This window comes from Panthera pardus, unplaced genomic scaffold (assembly GCF_024362965.1).
Source record: "Panthera pardus isolate Hobbes unplaced genomic scaffold, ASM2436296v1 HiC_scaffold_27, whole genome shotgun sequence".
NCBI classification, from domain to species: Eukaryota; Metazoa; Chordata; class Mammalia; order Carnivora; family Felidae; genus Panthera; species Panthera pardus.
Genome location: NW_026526843.1, coordinates 60,081,785 through 60,102,324, shown reverse-complemented (window position 1 = coordinate 60,102,324; position 20,540 = coordinate 60,081,785). Strand labels below are relative to the sequence as shown.

The window sequence follows — 20,540 nt, the reverse complement described above, 5'->3', positions numbered from 1 at the left end:
TTTCCTTTCACTGTTCTCAGTTATTTCTGGTGCCCTGTCTTGCAGGTCACTCATCCATTCTATTTTGTCTAGTCTGTTGTTGAACCTCTTAGCATATTTACCACTTCAGCTATTGTATTCTTCAGCTTTGTGACTTCTCTTTGTTACTTTCTTTATGGTTTAATATCTCTTTGTTGAAGTTTTCACTGTGTTCATCCATTCTTCTCCTGAGTTTGTTGAGCATATTTATGACCATTACTTTGAATTCTTCATCAGGTAGATTACTTATATCCATTTCATTAAGGGCTTTTTCTAATGTCTTCTCTTGTTCTTGCATCTGAACATATACCTTGTCTCCTCAATTTGTCTGACTCCATGTTTGTTTCTATGTATTACATAAGATAGCTACCTCTCCTCCTTTTAAAATTTTTTATTATAGTTGACACACTATTGTATATTAATTTCAGGTGTACAACATAGTGATTTGACAGGTTTATGCATTATACTATGTTCACCACAAGTGTTGCTACCATCTGTCACCATACAATACTATTACAATATGACTGACTATATTCCCTATGCTGTACTTTTTACCCCCATGACTTATTCATTCCATAACTAGAAACCTGTATCTCCCACTCCCCTTCACCCATTTTGCCAATTATTTCACTTCCCTCCCCTCTGGCAATCACAAATTTTTTTCTATCTATGGGTCTCTTTCTGCTTTTTAATTTTTTAGGTTCCACATATAAATGAAATTGTATAGTATGACTTTGCATTGGAAATAAACCTTACCAATTCAACCATACCCTGGCTTTTGGTTATCTATAAGTTATCTTATCTATAAGAACAATTTGTTCTTCATAGGTCCCAGTTGTTGAGGGTATGCCAAGACCTGTCATTGTTCTAAAGGGAGGGATCTCAGACAGTGCCTAGTTTCAGGCTAATTGTAAGCCAGATTGTCAGGCAGTATCTTTTAAGATATGCAAATCATAGTCTTTGAGTCCACAATTGTAAACACTGCTGATTTCCAGACCAGTTCCAGAGGTGTCCCCTAGGTAAAGTTGCAAAAACCATAGCTTTAAACATATGTATAATCTTCTTTCTGTGAGGTATCAGCGAGCTATGATGGGGCCAAGTGAGGGCACTAATATGGTAAATTCCTACTCATGTTCCCTGAGAGCACTTCTGCAGCCTCTGGTTGTATGACATGCCCCAGGACAAGAAAATAGGCCTTTTTCACATCAAGACTGCAAGTGAGTTTCAGTCTTCTGTTTGTACAGTACCCTGGGAATGCTAACTCCCAAACACTGTCTCTAATTGCTTGAAATTCATGGAGTACAGGGGTGCCTGGGTAGCTCACTTAAGCCTCTGACTCTTGATCTTTAGCTCAGGTCGTAATCTCAGAGTTTGTGAGATCAAGCCCTGCATCAGGCTCTGTGCTGACAACATGGGGCCTGCTTGGGATTCTCTCTTTCCCTCTCTTTCTGCCCCTTCCCCACTTGTGCTTGTTCTCTTTCTCAAAATAAATAAATACACTTTAGAAAACGAAAAAACCATGAGGTCCAAAAATGCAATACCCCCCGGGGCCACAAGAGCCAGGTGCTCAAGGGGGTATCTCCTGTGTGGGCTGCACATCCCTGCCCAGGCAGGTTTCGAATGTGGTATGGGGTGGGGTACTCAGCCTACCTGGCTGTGGTGGGATAGGCCACAGCTGCAGTGTGCATGGGCAAGGTGCTCCCATTGAAGCTAGTAGACTTAAAGACAAAAAGGAGGGATTCAACAATGGCACCCATCTGCACCAGGACCAACAAGGCAGGAGAATTCAAAAATGGTACCCACTTCTATCCCAGGAGAGAGTCCCAACAGGTTCTTGCCTCTCCAGCAGATGCTTTAAGATTAGCAAATGAGTCTCCTTCACATAGGGTCTAGGTGCCTTGCAAACTGTTGCTTTTGAGCTGGGTCCCAGGGCTAGTGAATCTGTATAAGAGCCTTTAGGGGTGGATTTTTCATTCTCTATGGTTCTCCTAGAAGTAAGCCCCACTGGTTTTCAAGGCTAGATGCTTTGGGGGCTCATTTCTCCAGTGCAGGTCCCAAGGGTTGGATTGCCTGATGTGGGATACAGACACCTTGCTCCTCAAGAATAAGCTCCATATTATGAGATCAGTCCCAACTGTGGATTGCTGCCCTGGGGTGGGGCTATTTGCAAGAACACGTCTCTACCCCTCCTACCCATCTTGATGTGGGCCTTTTATCTTTTGTTGTAGAAGCACTGTTTAGCTAGATTTCAGGTCCTTTTCAGAGGGAACTGTCCCATTACAGCTGTAGTTTTGTTGTGTTCATTGGAGGAGGTGATTTCAGGATCCTTCTATGCCACCATCTTTCAATATGTCTTTTAATAAGTATGTAGATTTTAAAGTAACAAATAGCTTATACAATTAATTAAATACAGCAGGATAAAAGAAGATTTTCATAAACTATTACTATAATATATTTTTCTTTTCCTATATAGTCAAACAGAACTCATTTTAAATACTGGGGCCATAGTAAATCCAGAATTTCACACTTATCTTCATGATTACAGAGATGTCTTACCGTACAGATTTTAGCACCTATATATTAAATTAAGGTACAAATTAGAAAAGAATAAAATCAACTTTCCACAGGTGTTACATAAGAAAGCAACATATTTAAGTTTTTCATTTTGTTCTTACCGTATGTGATTCTAATTCAGCAATTTTCTCAGGGATCTCAGAACCCAAATAATATATTCTAATCACATGGTCAGTGCTACCTGTTGTAATGAACATACCACCTGGAGGATTAAAAAACAAACAAGCAAACATTGTACCAAGGAACTTTAAAAACCTTCCAACTGCCTTCTCAATTATATGCTCCTGATATTAGTAAGAGGGCTTCAAGAAATACGTTATCTTCTCACCATTAACAATATCTCAGAGAAAAATAAGTATAATTCAAGAGAAATAAGGGAAGTATTTAAAGGACAACTACACATACCACTCACCCAACAAAAGTCCACCAACTATACACTAAATACAGGCCCTTGAATAATAAACATTAAAGATCAGGGCCTTGAGGAACTCATTTCTTTATATTTTATGTGAAAACATAATGCTCCAAAATTGTTTATAAAATGACCTATAGCTACAATTGTCTTTACAGGGCTATAGAGGTGGAATGTAAAAACCACTTTTGGGATGATGAATAAATTCTAGAGACAGATGGCGGTAGTGTATCCAAAACAAAGTGAATATACTCAATGCCACAAAACCGTACACTTAAAAATGGTTATTAAAATAGTAAAGTTTTTGTTATATTTTACTACAGTAAAAGAAAAGGTGAACTAGCATAGTAATAGAAAAGCACTGTTTATATACTGCAGAAGTTTCTTCTATATGGAGCCACAGTACATTTTTTCTGAAATGTCAGGGCAGGATTTTAGTGTTGAACTGTGTGTGTGGCAGGGGTATACTTTTTACCAACTAAATTCTGAATTAGATAAAAACATATAAGCAAATAATAAAAACACTCCAAAGCTATTACATGTGTCCCTCTATAGTATCATATGGTTCACATTTTTTATGTTTATTTTGTTTTTTGTATTTTGTTTATTATGTCATATTATTATTTTATTATGTTTATTATGTTTCCATTAACAAACATACATTTTTTTCTCCACAAAATTGAAAAATATATCTTTTACAACTGGATTATTTAATATTTTGGGTACTCAAAACTTTGAATTTTTACACATACCAGAACTGAAAGATGAACAAGATATCTGAACTCCAGGTCTAGATCTCTCAGTAAATTTCACTGGGCGATCTCTAAAAGAAAAGGAAGATATTTTTATTTTCCATCATGTTCATTTAACATGCAAGAATCTTTGCACACTGCTGGATATCTATAGATTTAACGTCAATATTATAAAACACACATTTGAAGTAGTCAATAAGTTCTATTCCCATCATTCAGGTTAAAAATGCATTTAAACTTCAAATATACTTTAAGATACCAGAATTATTATCATAGCTTTGCAAAGAAATTGCCAAGTAACTTACTACCACAAAGAGAAGTTCAAAGTCTTCTTATCAGAGTAATAAATGAAACAAACACTCTGCAAAAATTTTGTGTATAAGTTAAATAGTCTCTCCAACATTGGTTTCATAAAAATTCTATTCTAGAATCTCTAACATCTAACTGAAGTAGGTATAGATGTGTATATATACACACATGCACACACAGACTTACATACTTAAATAAATCAACTATTAAGAACATCTCAAGATAACAAAGAAAATGAGACATGCTTGATTTTGCACAAAACTCCTAACCCAATTCTAAACTTACCTAAACTTCATTGTTTTTACATGCCATTGCCAGAAACAGATTGTTCCATCAGCACCAGTAGAAGTGAGGTATCTGGTTGTGCCTTTAGTTGATGGACAAAACTAAAAAGAAAATTCTAATTCAAATAGAAAGCTTTCATGTTCAAACTTATTTTAAACACAGCATCTTCTAAAATTAAAATAACTTTAATAGATATACCTTAAATAAATTCAATTAAGAATTTCACACTCAAGATATCAGTTATTTAAATTTCCTAGATTAATGAATACCTTACAAAAATTTACAATATCAAGAAATTGTAGAAAAAAGTCATCAAATTTAGGATAAAATATATTAGCTTAAAAACAATTATTTTTAGGGGTGCCTGGATGCTTCAGTCAGTAGAGCATGCAACTCTTGATCTCAGGACGAGTTCAAGCTCCATATTGAATGTAGAGATTACTTTAAAAAAATAAAATTTTAGGGCGCCTGGGTGGCTCAGTTGGTTGAGCGGCCGACTTCGGCCCAGGTCATGATCTCGCGGTCCATGAGTTCGGGCCCCGCATCGGGCTCTGTGCTGACAGCTCAGAGCCTGAAGCCTGTTTCAGATTCTGTGTCTCCCTCTCTCTGATCCTCCCCCGTTCATGCTTTGTCTCTCTCTGTCTCAAAAATAAACATTAAAAAAAAAAAATTTTTTTAATAAAATTTTTAAAAATAAATAATTATTTTAAAATTACTGAACATCACAGTTTAAGATTATTTCATTACTTTTAATGGAGAAAAATATTACAAGGTGATTACTAGTAAGCCATTATAAGTCTACTAAATATATACTTATATAGCAAAAAATTATGGAATTTTTATAGCTCATATGAATATGGCATCAGAAATCAATCTAAAATCAATGATTAGGAAGTTATATCTAAATATTTTGGTCTTATCATTTTATTTTAAACTCCAACTGCAATAATGTATGATATAAATGTTGTCCTTTTAAAATTTAAATCATTTTCATTTTTTTTAATAGAAAATGTATAATAGGTCAAATATCTGTATCATTGTGGACAAAATAGATTAAAAAATATACTTAAGTTGCCAATTTAAAGGACGACTACTACCCTAGATGAACCATGGATGGCCTTATCATGAAGGATTCTCAGGCTCTGACTCTCAGTATTTTACACATCCTCAGAAGAGAATCAGATAAGGGAAGAGCCACTGGGCTCCTGATGCCTGAGATACAGAAAAAAGTTGGAAATCAAACCAGGGTCTCTGCATGCCATGAGTTTTAAAAATCCCAAATACAGGGGCACCTGGGTGGTTCAGTCGGTTAAGCGTCCGACTTCAGCTCAGGTCACGATCTCACGGTCCATGAGTTCGAGCCCCGCGTCGGGCTCTGGGCTGGTGATGGCTCAGAGCCTGGAGCCTGCTTCTGATTCTGTGTCTCCCTCTCTCTCTGACCCTCCCCCATTCATACTCTGTCTCTCTCTGTCTCAAAAATAAATAAACATTAAAAATTTTTTTTTAAAAATCCCAAATACAGATAAATCAACACCACTAAGATGAATATTAAGGATCTGAATAAATTTTGACTCAAATCTAAAGAAAATGATCATTATAGATATTAGAATTCATTTATCTAGTTTTCTTGACAGGAAACACAGAACTTCTACCAAGACTAGAGAATTTAAATCAAACAAAGATTATCAATTAATGTTATCCATTAACAGTTGATATACAGTAAAGAACCAGTACTCAGGTATCATGCCTATATTTTCCTTTCTGAGATAAAGAAACTTGCAATTGAAAACTTAATCCACAATTTACAGCAGGAGTCTGCAAATTACAACACACATGCCAAATCCAACTTGCTGCCTGTTACTGTAAATAAAGCTTTATTGGACAAAGTCACCTTACACTGCCTATAGCTGCTTTTGGCCTGCAGAGTTAAGTAGGTATGACAGAGACCACACAGTCTGCAAAACCTAAAATATTTACTATCAGATCCATGAATTTGCTGATCTCTGATATATGCAAATAAGACAAGTAAATATAAAAGAGTATAATTGTATTAAGTTTGAAAAAAACACTAAAACTTTTATTATCACCATTATATTTAAATACATTCATCAATCACAAAGGTGGATCTGGCCTATTAATGTTCCCTAATTGGATTGTTTTTAAATAATAAATCATGTTAGAGATTATACAAATAAGATATGTACACTTCTGAATATAAATTAATACATCATTATTAAAGTAAATTTAGTAAATATAGAGAAACAATAAAAGCTACTCATAATCCCACCACCCAGGGGCACCTGGGTGGCTCAGTCGGTTAAGCGTCTGACTTCAGCTCAGGTCATGATCGCACAGTCTGAGTTTGAGCTCCGCACTGGGCTCTGTGCTGACAGCTCAGAGCCTGGAGCCTGCTTCGGATTCTGTGTCTCCCTTTCTCTGCCCCTCCCCCTGCTTGCATTCTGTCTGTCTTTCAAAATAAAATAAAGACATAAGATTTTTTTTAAATAATCCCACCACCCAGAGGCAACCTCTATTAACATCATATCATTTTATATCTGTTTTGTTTAAAAAAAATCTGAAAGGAAAATACACCATGATGTTAATGGAGACAGTCAATTAGCAAAGAGTATAGTATATAGAATTCACACTAAATGGTACTGATTACTATGGAAAAAAATAAAATTAAGGGGAGATAAAGAGTGCTGGTTCAGGGAACAATTTACAATTTTAGAGTGGTAAAGTGGTCAGAGAAAGTCCCTGAGAAAGAGAAATTTACACAAAGTGCAAAGAAAGTGAAGGAATAAGCCATGTGACTATCTAAGGAAGACCATTCCGTTCCAGAGACATGAAACAGAGCAAAGGCAGAATTGGAGGCAGAGTGGTCTAACAAAGCAGAGTGCATAGCAGCAGCTAAAGCAGAATGAGAACAGAAAACTAGTAGAAGATGAGGTCAAAGAGAGCAAGGGGCTGAGAATGTAGGCCTTACAATATGGGTAATTGTAAAGACTTCAACTTTAACACTGAGTTTGGAACTACTGAGGGTTCTGAGTACCAGTGACGTGATTTAACTTCCATTTTAAAATCACACAGCCTGCTATGGCAGAGGTTAGACTGGGGCAAGAAAGAGGGAAGGGTAGAAGCAGGAAGATCAGTTGGAAATGTGCTTCAATAATCTGGGTCATAGATGATAACTATTTGAAACGTAATAGAAATGATAAAGATCATGATAATTTGTCAGATTCTGGATTTATTCTGAGGGTAGAGCCAAAATTATATGCTAGCAAGTTAGATATGAGATATAAAAGAGACCAAAAAAAGTCAGGGATGACTACTCTGAGCAATTGGAAGGATAAAATAGCCATTTGTTTAGTTGAAAAAAGTTTTAGGAAAAGCATATTTAAGAAAGGAAAATAGAAGTTCAATTTTGAGTATGCTGAGTTTGAGATTCATGAAATCATGTGATGATACAAAATGGGTAGCTGAATATACAAGTATGGAACTAAGAGAAAGGTCCCAAGATGAAAATATAAGTTTGAAAATCATCAGCCTACAGATGAAATCCAAAACTACGAGACTTAATGAGATCACTAAAGGAAAGAATGTGATAGAGATCCATCAATCTTTAGGGAGCTCCTACATGTAAACAAAGTGAGATAGAAATCAGAAAATCAACCTATGAGGAAGCCAAGGAGTATCAAAACATTTTTCAATATCAGTGGCCATTTTTTTTTTCATTATATGAGAGTATTTCTGAATTCCAGAAATAATCCGGCAGATACGATGGTAGGAACACAAGTAACTAATAAACTCCTAAAACAAAAGACATAAAATAATTTCAACTGATTAAAAGTTTGATATACAATTTTTAAAATCCAATATACATTAAACCTAATTCTTGCTAGCTCCTCATAAACAGGTGATATTTTATTTAAATAACACACAAAAATTGACTGACATACTTTTTAGTGACTAAAGAACAAGGAAAAGTAAATGGGAGTTAATTATCTCATCCACAAAAGTGGTCTCCTTCCTTGACCAAAGTGTAAAACACAGTTTCAGAGGGATTCCTCTATTTTGCTTTCAACACAAAGAAGAGGACAAATTCAGCTTAGTTTTCTTAAATAAAAGTTTTTTGGGGGCTATCCAGGACTTTCACTACCAACATTTAGTAAAAATGCTCTATGAATAAGAATTTAAAAGAAGTCAATGTATCTTATGTCAAATATCAAGTTGAAATAAGAAATCACTGTAACTAAGAATAAAATTTCTTTAACATCAAACCACACACACATACACAAACACACACACACAATCCGACTGACAAACATCTTGCATTAAATATTAACACAAAGTATGCCAATATTCAAGTTAGAACCTGTTTATAACCTAACAGGTATTAGTGTTGCTTCCTTATGGCATTTATAAGTCTTCTCCCTTCTTCACAAATACTAGTGAGATAAATAAGATGTTTTACACTGCATTTGAAAAATCTTTTCAATGAGGTTTTAATTATCTCTGAAGGGAATAAATTTATATAAAACAGGAACTTTAAAAAAATACCAGAGCAGAGTAGGGACAAAGCTCTTAGAGATCAATATTTTTCTGTTGCTATTCTTTATAAATATCCACACAATATAACAAAAACTGAGAGAATTCCTACCCTCATTATATATATTAGAGATATCTTTTCATTTTTCTTACCTGTATGGAAGTAATAGAAGCTGAATGTCCCTGAAGGACTGCAACTGGTGCACAAGTTCGAAGACACCACACCCTTACAACCTTATCACAGCTGCCTGCAGCAATAAGAGTGTTTTCATAGTTAACAGCCATGTCAGAAATTTCAGCAGAGTGCCCTCGAAGTGTAGCAAGGAGACGTCCATCATCTGTTGCCCAAATTTTCACCAAACAGTCATCTGAACCCTATAGTAATACAAAAGGACAGAAGATTTACAATGTAGAGAAAATTTGCAATCCCCCACCCCAGAAAAAAAAGCCAAATGACAAAGGCAGGATTTTTATTAAATTACTTCTGAGCCTTCACTTTCTAATCTTTTTGTCCATATAATATGGATCCAGTAAGAAATAGAACTGATGTCCAAATGATGGCAATGACAAAGCACTGTCCAAACTGACAATGGCATTTGTGAAGAACTCCTCAAAACTACCAATCTTAACTCAAAATATTTTTAACTCACTTTTAAGTGATTTGGCATTAAATGTATCTGCATTATTTCTTTCCTTATACCTGATGGCCTTTTATCATAATTGAATATTTTTTTCTATAGATACTTAAAAATTTAAGTCTACATGCATTTCTCTTTTTTTAACCTTTATTTATTTTTGAGACAGAGAGAGACAGAGCATGAACGGGGGAGGGGCAGAGAGAGAGGGAGACACAGAATCGGAAGCAGGCTCCAGGCTCTGAGCCATCAGCCCAGAGCCCGACGCGGGGCTCAAACTCACAGACCGCGAGATCGTGACCTGAGTCAAAGTCGGACGCTTAACCGACTGAGCCACCCAGGCGCCCCAGTCTACATGCATTTCTTAGTAAATATGAGTCTTTGTTAACAATCTCTGCTGAAAATATTATGTTGCACTTCCTACTGAGAATTTCAAAAGAGCTTTAAAAATACTAAAATCAATTCTAATCTAATGTGGTAAATAAGCTATTTAGTAATTATGTTTATAGAAAGATGGCAATTGTCATTCTCATCATGATCATCAACATCCAAATACTTAAACGATGCATTTGGAGTTATGAAATGTCAATGGAAGAGTCTTTAATGAACTCCAAGGAGTCATAATTTCTCAAATGCAAACTACTTCATTTACTATATCATAGAAATTTAAAAAGAAAATTATGCCACTAACTCCACTTCTATGTTAACTTAGTACTAAAGCAATGACACTAAACCCTTTCTTAGAAATATTAGCGTGCTAAAATTTTGTACTCAAAAACACACAATATGATCTGGTTAATAAAATGCTAAGTGATAGAAGTCAGAGAAAGACAAATACCATATGATTTCACTCATACGTGGAATTTAAGAAACAGAACAAATGAATAAAGGGTAAAAAAGAGAGAGGGAGGCAAAACAAGAAACAGACTCAACTATGGAGAACAAACTGATGATTAATAGAGGGAAGGTCAGTTGGGGGAATAGGTAAAATAGGTGATGGGAATTAAGGAGAACACTTGCGGTGATGAGCGCCATGTATTATATGGAAGTGTCGAACCCAAAACTAGTATTACACTGTATGTTAACTAACTGGAATTTAAATAAAAGCTTAAAAAAACTATTTAAAAAATAATTAGTACTAAAACAAAAGAAAGATATACACAATAACTAATCTTGGCTACTGTGTAGTACAATTATTCAACTATATGAATGGTGTAATCATTTTAATTAAGCAGAATGGACACCAATTACACTAAGTGACAAATGGAAAATGCATTTTAATAAATGTTTGCTAAAATGAAAGGAAATGAAACTGAGTAGATAAAATTGTTTCACATAAATTAACCATCTCTATGTATATAAGGCCTTAAGATTTCGTTGTTTTTAATTACATTTCCCAAAACATAGAGGACATTATAGTTTACTCATTTAAATAGAATGAGAAAAGACTTTCAATTTCTATTCATCTTTTCCTGCATTCATGTGTCTAAGAAGGATGAATTGCTTACAAGTATAATTCAGTGCCATGAAGCCTACCTTTAATTGTTGTAAATCTCTATTATGCTATAGTATCATAAATTTTAAACTCACTGTAAAAATTCTTCTCCCACTTCGGTCAAATGCTACACAGTAGACAGATGACAAGTGCCCCAGAATTCTCTTATGCATCTTAATGTGCTGGTAAGCAGATGAAGGGAAAATATGGCTGAAGCGACTGCATCCAGTTAATTGCCTGGCAGAGGTGATATTCACTGAAAAACATAAAATAGGAGACTCCTTCTTAAAATCTAAAAGCGAAACCTACATCATGAAGTTAAATCATAAAAATTAAGATGAGGTAAAACAGGGTATATACACCACAGCCATTTTACCCTGTGAGAAGTCTAAATTCCATTACACATTTCATGATTTTATGAACTCAAGTTTACTAACACAAAGCACTAAGAATACTCTTCTTTTAAATCCCACAAGTCTGATTTTCTGTTTGCCTTACTCTCATTTCCCAGGTACATTCTTGTTTTGCCTTTCTTGGTAAACTACAGTCAAAGATACTGTCACTCTAAGTATATGGGTAAATCTTACTATAACATGAAGGAATTTTATAATAAAGACTATATTTGGTTAAGTAAAATACACCTTAAAAATTACATAGGGGGGGCGCCTGGGTGGCTCAGTCGGTTAAGCATCCGACTTCAGCTCAGGTCATGATCTCACAGTCCATGAGTTCGAGCCCCGCATCAGGCTCTGTGCTGACAGCTCAGAGCCTGGAGCCTGCTTCTGATTCTGTGTCTCCCTCTGTCTCTGCCTTTCCCCTGCTCATGTTCTGTTTCTCTCTGTCTCAAAAATAAATAAAAACATTAATTTTTTTTTAATTACATAGAGAATTTTATGAACTCCTGTCCTACCTCCTCAAATCCATTCACTCCATATGAAGCTGTCTCTAAAATTTCAAGAGTAATAGATTTATACAGTGAAAAAAGAAAGGAAGCTATGATAACACATTAAGTTTTCAGTAACAAACAATCTTTCCTAGGTTTCTCTATAGGTTCTCCACTTTTAGGCTCTCCCACTAGTTACCAATGAATTTTTGAAACTGCATCTCCTATAAGGTCAACTTACACCTGGCTTTTTGTTTGCCTTATTATTTATTTTCTTAAAAAACAGACAGAAGAAAGCATAGATCTGTCCAATTCTCCTCCAATGCCACCTAGATTCTTCTCACTTACCTAAAATGGAGATCTTAACCTCCATGTAAGGATTTACAAGCACCCACTTGCTCTGTGAAATTCCTCCAGTATTCCCTTATGCACTGAAAATATTTAACATCCCAAACATTATATTTTAATCAAATCATTAGATCTTCATAAGTGGAAAGCCACATTGAGGCAAGGTGACATTTCACCCTAGTGCATAAATAATATAGTACAAATGATAATAGCTTAATTTTGAAGCCAAGGCAAAATTAAGGCAAGAATGGATTTGTAGCTAGATTAATACAGTTAGAACCATGCCACCACCCCCCCCCCCACACACACACACACAAAATGAAACTTTTCCGTATCCCAGTCTTAAAGAGCAATGGAGTGTTTTCTTAGGCAAAGGTAGATCTGCTGGCCATTTTAAACTGACAAAATGACAAAAAAACGAATGATGAATAGCAAAACCAATGAAACTTTGAATGTAAACCATAAGAACATAATAAAGATCTGAGTATTTATATAACACTGTGATATGTTAAGTAAATAATGGTAGAAAACTTGTAAGCAACACTACCAGCTAAGAGGATTTCTTTTTGGCAGCTGCTCCCCATCCCAACCTCTAGAAATTTTCACAACTCTAAGGTGGAAAGAAAAGACACCATAACTTTGGGACTTAGTAATCTTCCTTCTCCAGTCAAACATTTCTTACTGCTCTTAGTTCCCTGAAACAATCAATCATCACTTCTGCTTTGCTTTTTTCTATCCATACTTTGCAAGTAGATAGAAGAAAAGTTGTGTTACTTAAGGCAGGGTTTCTCAGCCTTAGAAATAATGGCACTTTGGGCCTGATAACTCTTCAGTGTACGGGGCTGTTTACTGAAGAGTATTTAGCAGCATCCCTGGACTCTACCCACTAGATGTTCATAAAAACCACCATGGAGCCGTGACAAGGAAAAATATCTCCAGACATTGCCAAACGTCTCCTGATGGTAATAAACAAAAACTAAAAAAAAAAAAAAAAAAAAAAAAAAAAAAAAAAAAACTGCCCCCAGTTAGAAACCACTGCTTAAAGGATAAAAACAAAAAACAACATCAATAGGAAGAAAAATAATCAGAAGAGCAACTCTGAGAAGAAAAGCAGAGACATAAAGAAAACAAATAATCAATGACAGAGAGAGGTAATAGCTACCAGAAATCCAGTCATTCATCTAACAAATATCTGATTTTTTCGAAGGCCAAAGGAACACAACTAAGCATATAAACAAAATATTTTTTTTAGATATTTATTTATTTTTTGGGAGAGCGCAAGTGGGGAAGGGGCAGAGAGAGGGGGACAGAGGATCGGAAGCAAACTCTGTGTTGACAGCAGGGAGCCCGATTTGCGACTCAAAACTCAGGAGATCATGACTCAGGAGAAGCTCAACCAACTCAGTCACCCAGGTGCCCAATATTCTTCACCCCAAAGAGACCCCATTAATACTCTCAGGCCAAAACTGTTAAATCAGGAACAATGACTAAAAACTTCATGCATTTTTATAGTGTATACAAATTAGCTTTTACTTTTTAAGACTCCTTTACAAAGAAAACTAATAATTCATTAAAAAGAAAAACGGAAAATATTTGCAACAAATATGACATAATCTTAATATTTTAAAACACATATTAATCTAACCATCTATAAGAACACCACTAAGATCTAATAGATTAGTGGATAAAGAAAATTAACAGATAAGTCACAATATAGGAAATACAAATAAAGGAAGTCACAAAAACATTTAACTATTTTGCCAACTATCAAAAGAAATTTAAATGAGAATGATGAAATACAATAGTATACCTAATAAATTAGCATTTTAAAAATTCTAAAACTTAATGCCAGCAATTACTACCTGAAACTGGTGTACACGTACATTTCTAGATGCACCATAAAGTGACATGATCCATTTGGAAAATAATTTTGGCAATATACTTCAAGAGGCATGAGAATATACACACCCACTGCTCAACCCCTGAGAATCTATTCTAGTGACATAACTGTTTAGCAAAAAAGGGTTACATGTACAAAATGCTTTTATAATACCAAAGAATGATAAATAACCTAAGTCCAACAACAGGGGAATGGTAAATTAAGTTACAGAATATGTGATGGACTATTCTATAGGAATTAATTAAAATACAAGTATTATAGCACTGTGGAAAAACTTAGTAACTACAAAGCAAAAAACATAAAATACAACCTTGCAAGTATACTATGATTTAAATTATAGAAAAAATGCATACATATATAATAAAGACTAAGAAGAAACAAGAGAAATGGAACCAACTGCTTTGTAATCAAAGTATAGGCAATTTTTTTTAAATTTCACTTAACAATACATTTTTGTATTAAATACAATTTTTCTATTAGGTTCTTCTTAGTTATCACTAATACCTATTCAAAAAAATTCTAATATAAGGTACGTTGAATATCTGACAGAAGCAGCATCAAATATTCCTTCTTTCCGATCTCAGGGATTTTTTGTTTTTTCACCTAGCACCTGAAATGGTAACATTCATACCTTTTTTTCAGTCATTTGATATCAACAGGCCCTAGGCTCTATACATTAAGGAGTCCTGTCAACACTCTTGCATGCATTGTCCATTTAGCCACTATTTTTCAGTATTACTGCTTTTTGCTTTTCTTATCTATTTACAGAGTACTTTATCAGGAACATTTTTGTCAATTGTTAATAGCTGATACCTGACTATAAAGATACAATTGAGTTCACTTTTGACCAACCCTTGAGTATTCTACCAGGAAGAAGTAGATCTCACTCTTCTAGCACAAATGTTACATAGCTCTTTTAAGGGAGGAAAATACTCAAAGTCATTATTCTTTTTCTCAAAAGTGACAATAAAATAGACACACATACACAAACACAATTATCACTGTGATGTATCTGAATGTCTCTATCAAATGTACTACTTGAGTGAATTATTTTTCTATTTTAAGTATAATACAAGTTGGAAGATGAACAATTTAAATTTCTTTCACCTTAAAGTAAAATGAGGTATTCATGAGAAACCTACAAATAAATAAAAAGTTCCCACAATCCTATGCCAAAATATCCACTAGAATGCCATTATTGCATTCTCACTATTAAGCCTTCTAAAATCTATAGTACTTCAAAGGCATGTAAATAAGTTTTAGTATCTACAACTAATTACCTTGATTAATTACTTACTTAAGTTTTCAAAAACACTATAAAGGTTAAGTTATGTTATTTCAGCCTCTATTTACTAAGGAATTTAGCTCCATATAGTCACAAAAGTGAAATGGCAAAAACAATAGTTGAAACTGGGCGAGCAATCAACGTAATTTTAGTCAGAACAAAATTCCTGCTTTTCCATCAACAGTTGTTAAGGATTTGGCAACTTTAGAGAAGTAATACCCTATGCTATAGTTGTAACTCCTTTCTATCTAGGGACCTGGCATAGTTATGGTCAGGTTCCAACAATCAACTATAGAGTATTTTCTCTTGAGCAGTGATGTGAACATGCCACCTTTGTCTTGAAATATTTTAAGAAGCATCCTTTTCAGACAAAAATCTTTGATGCCACATTTCTTTGTATTGACAAACTCAACTAGTAGATAAATTAGTCAAATGTGTGTATGTATAAAATGTATTTAAATATAAAACAATCTATTCAGAATCCATCATGTTTGTTTTTTTCTTTAAAATTTTGTAAGATAGACATCTAAATGTTCTCTACCAAGAGATAAGATATATGAACTAACTCAGTGACAGAGCAAAATGCTTGAAGATTCAAGTAAAAACAGGATAAAACTGTATTTTATAAATTTATTAAGTCATAGAGATCAGTGAACAGCTATTAATGGAATAATTGTTTTTTCATTAAAACCTATGTTTGTTGACCACCTACTATGAGCTAAGCACTATGACAGACACTGGAAATACACCTTATAAACAAATCAAACAAGATCCTCATCCTCATGGAATTTACATTCCACTGAACAAAGCTTTCATCATTCATTTGCCCAATTTCATGAGTGAATAAGATACTTTAATGAGGAAAATTATCTAAATTATTAAATTTATAATGTATAATATATTATATATTATAATATATAATATATATTAAAAATATATACAGCTTTAGAAATGTATTTTTCTAATAAGCTCTACAAGTGATGCTGATACTATGTCAAGTTTGGGAACTACTAATTCTAGTCCAATCTCTCTCCTCCCAAAATTATCTTTTCTATAACATTATCTGGCAGATGGCCATTTAGTCTCTGCCTAAACACTTCTGGTAAAGAGAAGATTATTATTTCTTAATATAATGGCCAATTCATATGTTAAGCTACTCTAATTTTGGGGAGACTCTACCTTTAATTGAACTCAATCTCTTTACCTGTAACTTCTACAATCATACAGCCTCTGCCCTTGGGAGCTACACTGGGAAAAAAAAAAAAAAGAAACAGTCAAATCCCTTTGTCACATGGTAACCCATGAAATATTTTTAAATAGCTGTTACTTGGGGTGCCTGGGTGGCTCAGTCAGTTAAGCATTTGACTCTTGGTTTCAGCTCCGGTCATGATCTCATGGTTCGTGGGTTTGAGCTCCACATCGGGCTCTGCACTGACAGTGTGCAGCCTGTTTGGGATTCTCTCTCTCTCTCTCTCTCTCTCTCTCTCTCTCTCTCTCTCTCTCCCCATCCCCTGCTCATGCTGTCTCTCTCAAAATAAATAAAATTTTTAAAAAAACTTAAAAAAAAAAAGAAATTAGCTATCACTTGTGCCTTAAATCTTCTCTCAATATATGAGGTTCCTTCTACATTACTCACAGCCATAGTTTACAAACACCTCTCTTTCCTATCATCCCCTATAGAAAAACACTCTTTCACCCTAAACACTACTGTGGTTGCTTTTTTCTATGATGTCTCTAGTTCATCAATGTCTCAGCCTCTTAAAATAACAAGAATTCTGCAAAATATTCCAGTGGTTTAATCAGCACAGAGTGGATTATTTCCAACCACATTTCTATGAATGCAATTTAGGATTGCAAAGACTACCTCAGTTTTCTAAAACAGCTGCTTTATACATCTTTTGGTTAAAGAGGAAATAAAGCTAGTTTGACATTCTTTTTTTTTTTTTTTTTTACATTTTTTTTTTAACGTTTATTTATTTTTGAGACAGAGAGAGACAGAGCATGAACGGGGGAGGGTCAGAGAGAGGGAGACACAGAATCTGAAACAGGCTCCAAGCTCTGAGGTGTCAGCACAGAGCCCGACGCGGGGCTCGAACTCACGGACCGTGAGATCATGACCTGAGCCGAAGTCGGCCACTTAACCGACTGAGCCACCCAGGCGCCCCTGACATTCTTTTTTAATAAGCATTAAGTTCCTAGTGATCACCTCTTTCTTTTCTAAGAGTACACAAACCACTTGTTCAATAACTTGTCTAAAATTTTGCCTAGGGTTAAATTCACCAATCTATAATTCCTAGAATGTATCATTTTTTCCCCTTTGATATATTTGTCCATTGTGTCATTTCCATTTCTCCTGTCCACTCTGATTTCAAGCAAATACCTGCCAGGGAAAATTATTTCAGTATACCAGGATTTAATTCATTTAGGCTTCTTAAAGCAGATAGGTACTCATATATCTTGGGTTTTCTTTTCTTTAACCATGCTTGTTACACTTTAGAGATCACTCTCTTTGATAATGGAAAATATGGTTATCCCCAGCTCTTACATTTTACCTATCAATGCATACCATCTATTCCCTTTTGATAAATTTATAGATTCTTTCTCTAAATGCTAATTGGGACTTTAAAGGTGTTTTGAAGTAATCCTATATAGGTTGAACTGAAAGAAATTGTTGATAATTGACTATTTTCTATATAAAAAATAGTGATTTTAAATTTAGGCTCAATATAATAGCTATAATGGAAGTGGTGGGATTGGCAGACATCAAGGATTAGTCTGATCTAGGTATCCTGCTTCTTTACTTCTCCAGTAGGAAAGCATCATCAATATTGTCAGGTCTATAGTATAATTCCTTATCTGTTTATCACTATTTTTACCTGTACTCATTGTTTCTCACAGTATAGCCACATTTATACCATTTCAAGTTTGTATCTCTTGATGTAAAAGTTTCTAGTTCACTTTGTTTCATTGTAAGTAATATTTATAAATATTCTACCCAACCTAATGTTTTCTCTTGTGAATTACTGGTCACTTCCTCCTTTGTGGATCTTTTCCTTATGTTATAGCCACTGTATTTCATCATATATTTTTTTTAAAACTGGGTATTTTTATGAGTGTCCCTAACAAAAATAAAAATTAAGCTTCCTGAACATCAATTAGAAGTGCCAGTGAACAGTAAAAGGGAGAGAATATGAGGTCACAGTCATCACATAAGCCTCAAATTTTATCAACAACATATTAAAGAATTAATTAAAACCAAATAAAATTCATATAAAGGTTCTTCTGAAATTGGTCATTTTTTCTAATATTTTAAATGCTGTCTCTGTCTCTCTCAAAGCAAATAAAATTTTAAAAAGACTTTAAAAAATAAGAAAATAAAACTAAAATATAAAATGTAAATAAAAAATAAAATAGCTATCACTGTGCCTTAAATCTTGTGCCTTTAGGGGGGCGCCTGGGTGGCTCAGTTGGTTAAGCGTCTGACTTCGGCTCAGGTCATGATCTCGCAGTTTGTGAGTTTGAGCCCCTCATTGGGCTCTGTGCTGACAGCTCAGAGCCTGAGGCCTGCTTCGGATTCTGTGTCTCCCTCTCCCTCTGCCCCTCCCCTGCTCATGCTCTGTCTCCCTCTGTCTCTCAATAATAAATAAACATTAAAAAAAATTAAATCTTGTGCCTTTAGAAATTAAGAATACTGAATGTTCTTTGAAAAAAGCACAGTAAAATGTCATAATTTGAAGTATATGATATTCTAGTATATTGGATATTAAAACATCATTTCACATATTCAAATTCTATTTCTTTCACAATTATAATATGGAATGTTATAACCCAAATTAATAGAGTTTGAACCAGAATGACTTTTTTCATGTATTCCTCAGTAACAGCTTTGCCATCCTAATTCTGCGGCATCCTGAACTAATTATAAGGACGTGCTTCTTATGTTAATCAATACTTCATTGTTCTCCCCATTCGATATCCATCCTGTGATTTTAAAGGAAAAAAAAATGCCAAAAACTTGTTAAAATCCTGAGCGTGTCCATTTTAGAACATTTGTTGCATGTGGTACAAAATATACTATTTATATTATCTTGACTTAAAAGCTTTGTACTAGAATCTCACATATTAAATGGTAATGAAAAACCCTAAAAAGCAATACAGGACACAATAACAAGAACATTTAATAACAATAAATGAAAATCAAGGATTTATTACAGGGTTGTTATACTAAGAAAACTTTGTGAGTACATGGGCTTTTTCCTACAATGGTCAAGAACACAAGATAACAAGAGAAAAGAGTCTCTTATCCTAAATTCAGTCAATCATATCAAAACACCTAGGTCAGTAAGCAAGAAGAAATAGAAGGATCACTGCAAATGCATACCTTCAGTGAAAAACAACTCAAACCACATTCTCTTCTATCAACTCCATACATGAAAAACAGAACATTAGACCAAAAAAGATCAGGAAGCCTATGCTGAAACATACTGAAAGAATTATATAACAAGTAGGACAAATTGTAAAGTAATAAATAATTTAAAATCTGAGAAAGTGGAAAAGTAGTAATAAAGTATAAAATATTTATTTTATACTAAATTTAAGGTTTTATATTTTATATACTTCATAAAGGAAATTTTACTTAGATTTCTAAATTATTTCAAACGATCTATTTTATCACATAATCTATTCAAAAATGATTCCATTTTAGAAATATAATGAGTGTTTCTTATAGAATCTCATTTTACACGTGCTTTATTGCTAGAACACAACTATCAATAGCAAAATCCAAATTTAAAATGCATTAAGGGAGTGAGAGGAATTAAGATGGAAGAAAAGTAGGAGGACCCTGGGCTTTCCTCGTCCCTCAAACATATTGAGGTCAGATCACTTGGAACACCCAAGAAATAGATCTGCAGTGTGGCAGAAGGATCTCCACAGTTGGAGGGAGACAGCTTGGCAGGTGCAATGTGCATGGGAGTGAATTGGGGGAGACAGTGTGGCAGAGGGGAGACAACTCTTTCCGTGGAAAGACAAAAGAGAAAGAAAGAGGGGTTGAGAAAGTTCAGCACTGAGTTAGCACAAGATGAAAGCCTCTCTAG

The 20,540-nt window shown here is 34.4% G+C and overlaps 1 protein-coding gene across 5 annotated transcripts in view; it reads right to left on the bottom strand.

Annotated features, from left to right (window-relative positions):
- Positions 1–20,540, bottom strand: part of BRWD3 (bromodomain and WD repeat domain containing 3) — a 230,668-nt gene that overhangs the window by 151,799 nt on the left and 58,329 nt on the right. For all 5 annotated transcript variants that reach the window (XM_053891463.1, XM_019429482.2, XM_019429484.2 and 2 more), the window contains exons 7-11: positions 11,124–11,284; positions 9,052–9,273; positions 4,351–4,451; positions 3,757–3,827; positions 2,694–2,794 (exon numbers count right to left, since the gene is read on the bottom strand). In XM_053891463.1, coding sequence (XP_053747438.1) covers positions 2,694–2,794; positions 3,757–3,827; positions 4,351–4,451; positions 9,052–9,273; positions 11,124–11,284 — 656 coding nt within the window. The remainder of the gene's footprint in view (positions 1–2,693; positions 2,795–3,756; positions 3,828–4,350; positions 4,452–9,051; positions 9,274–11,123; positions 11,285–20,540) is intronic.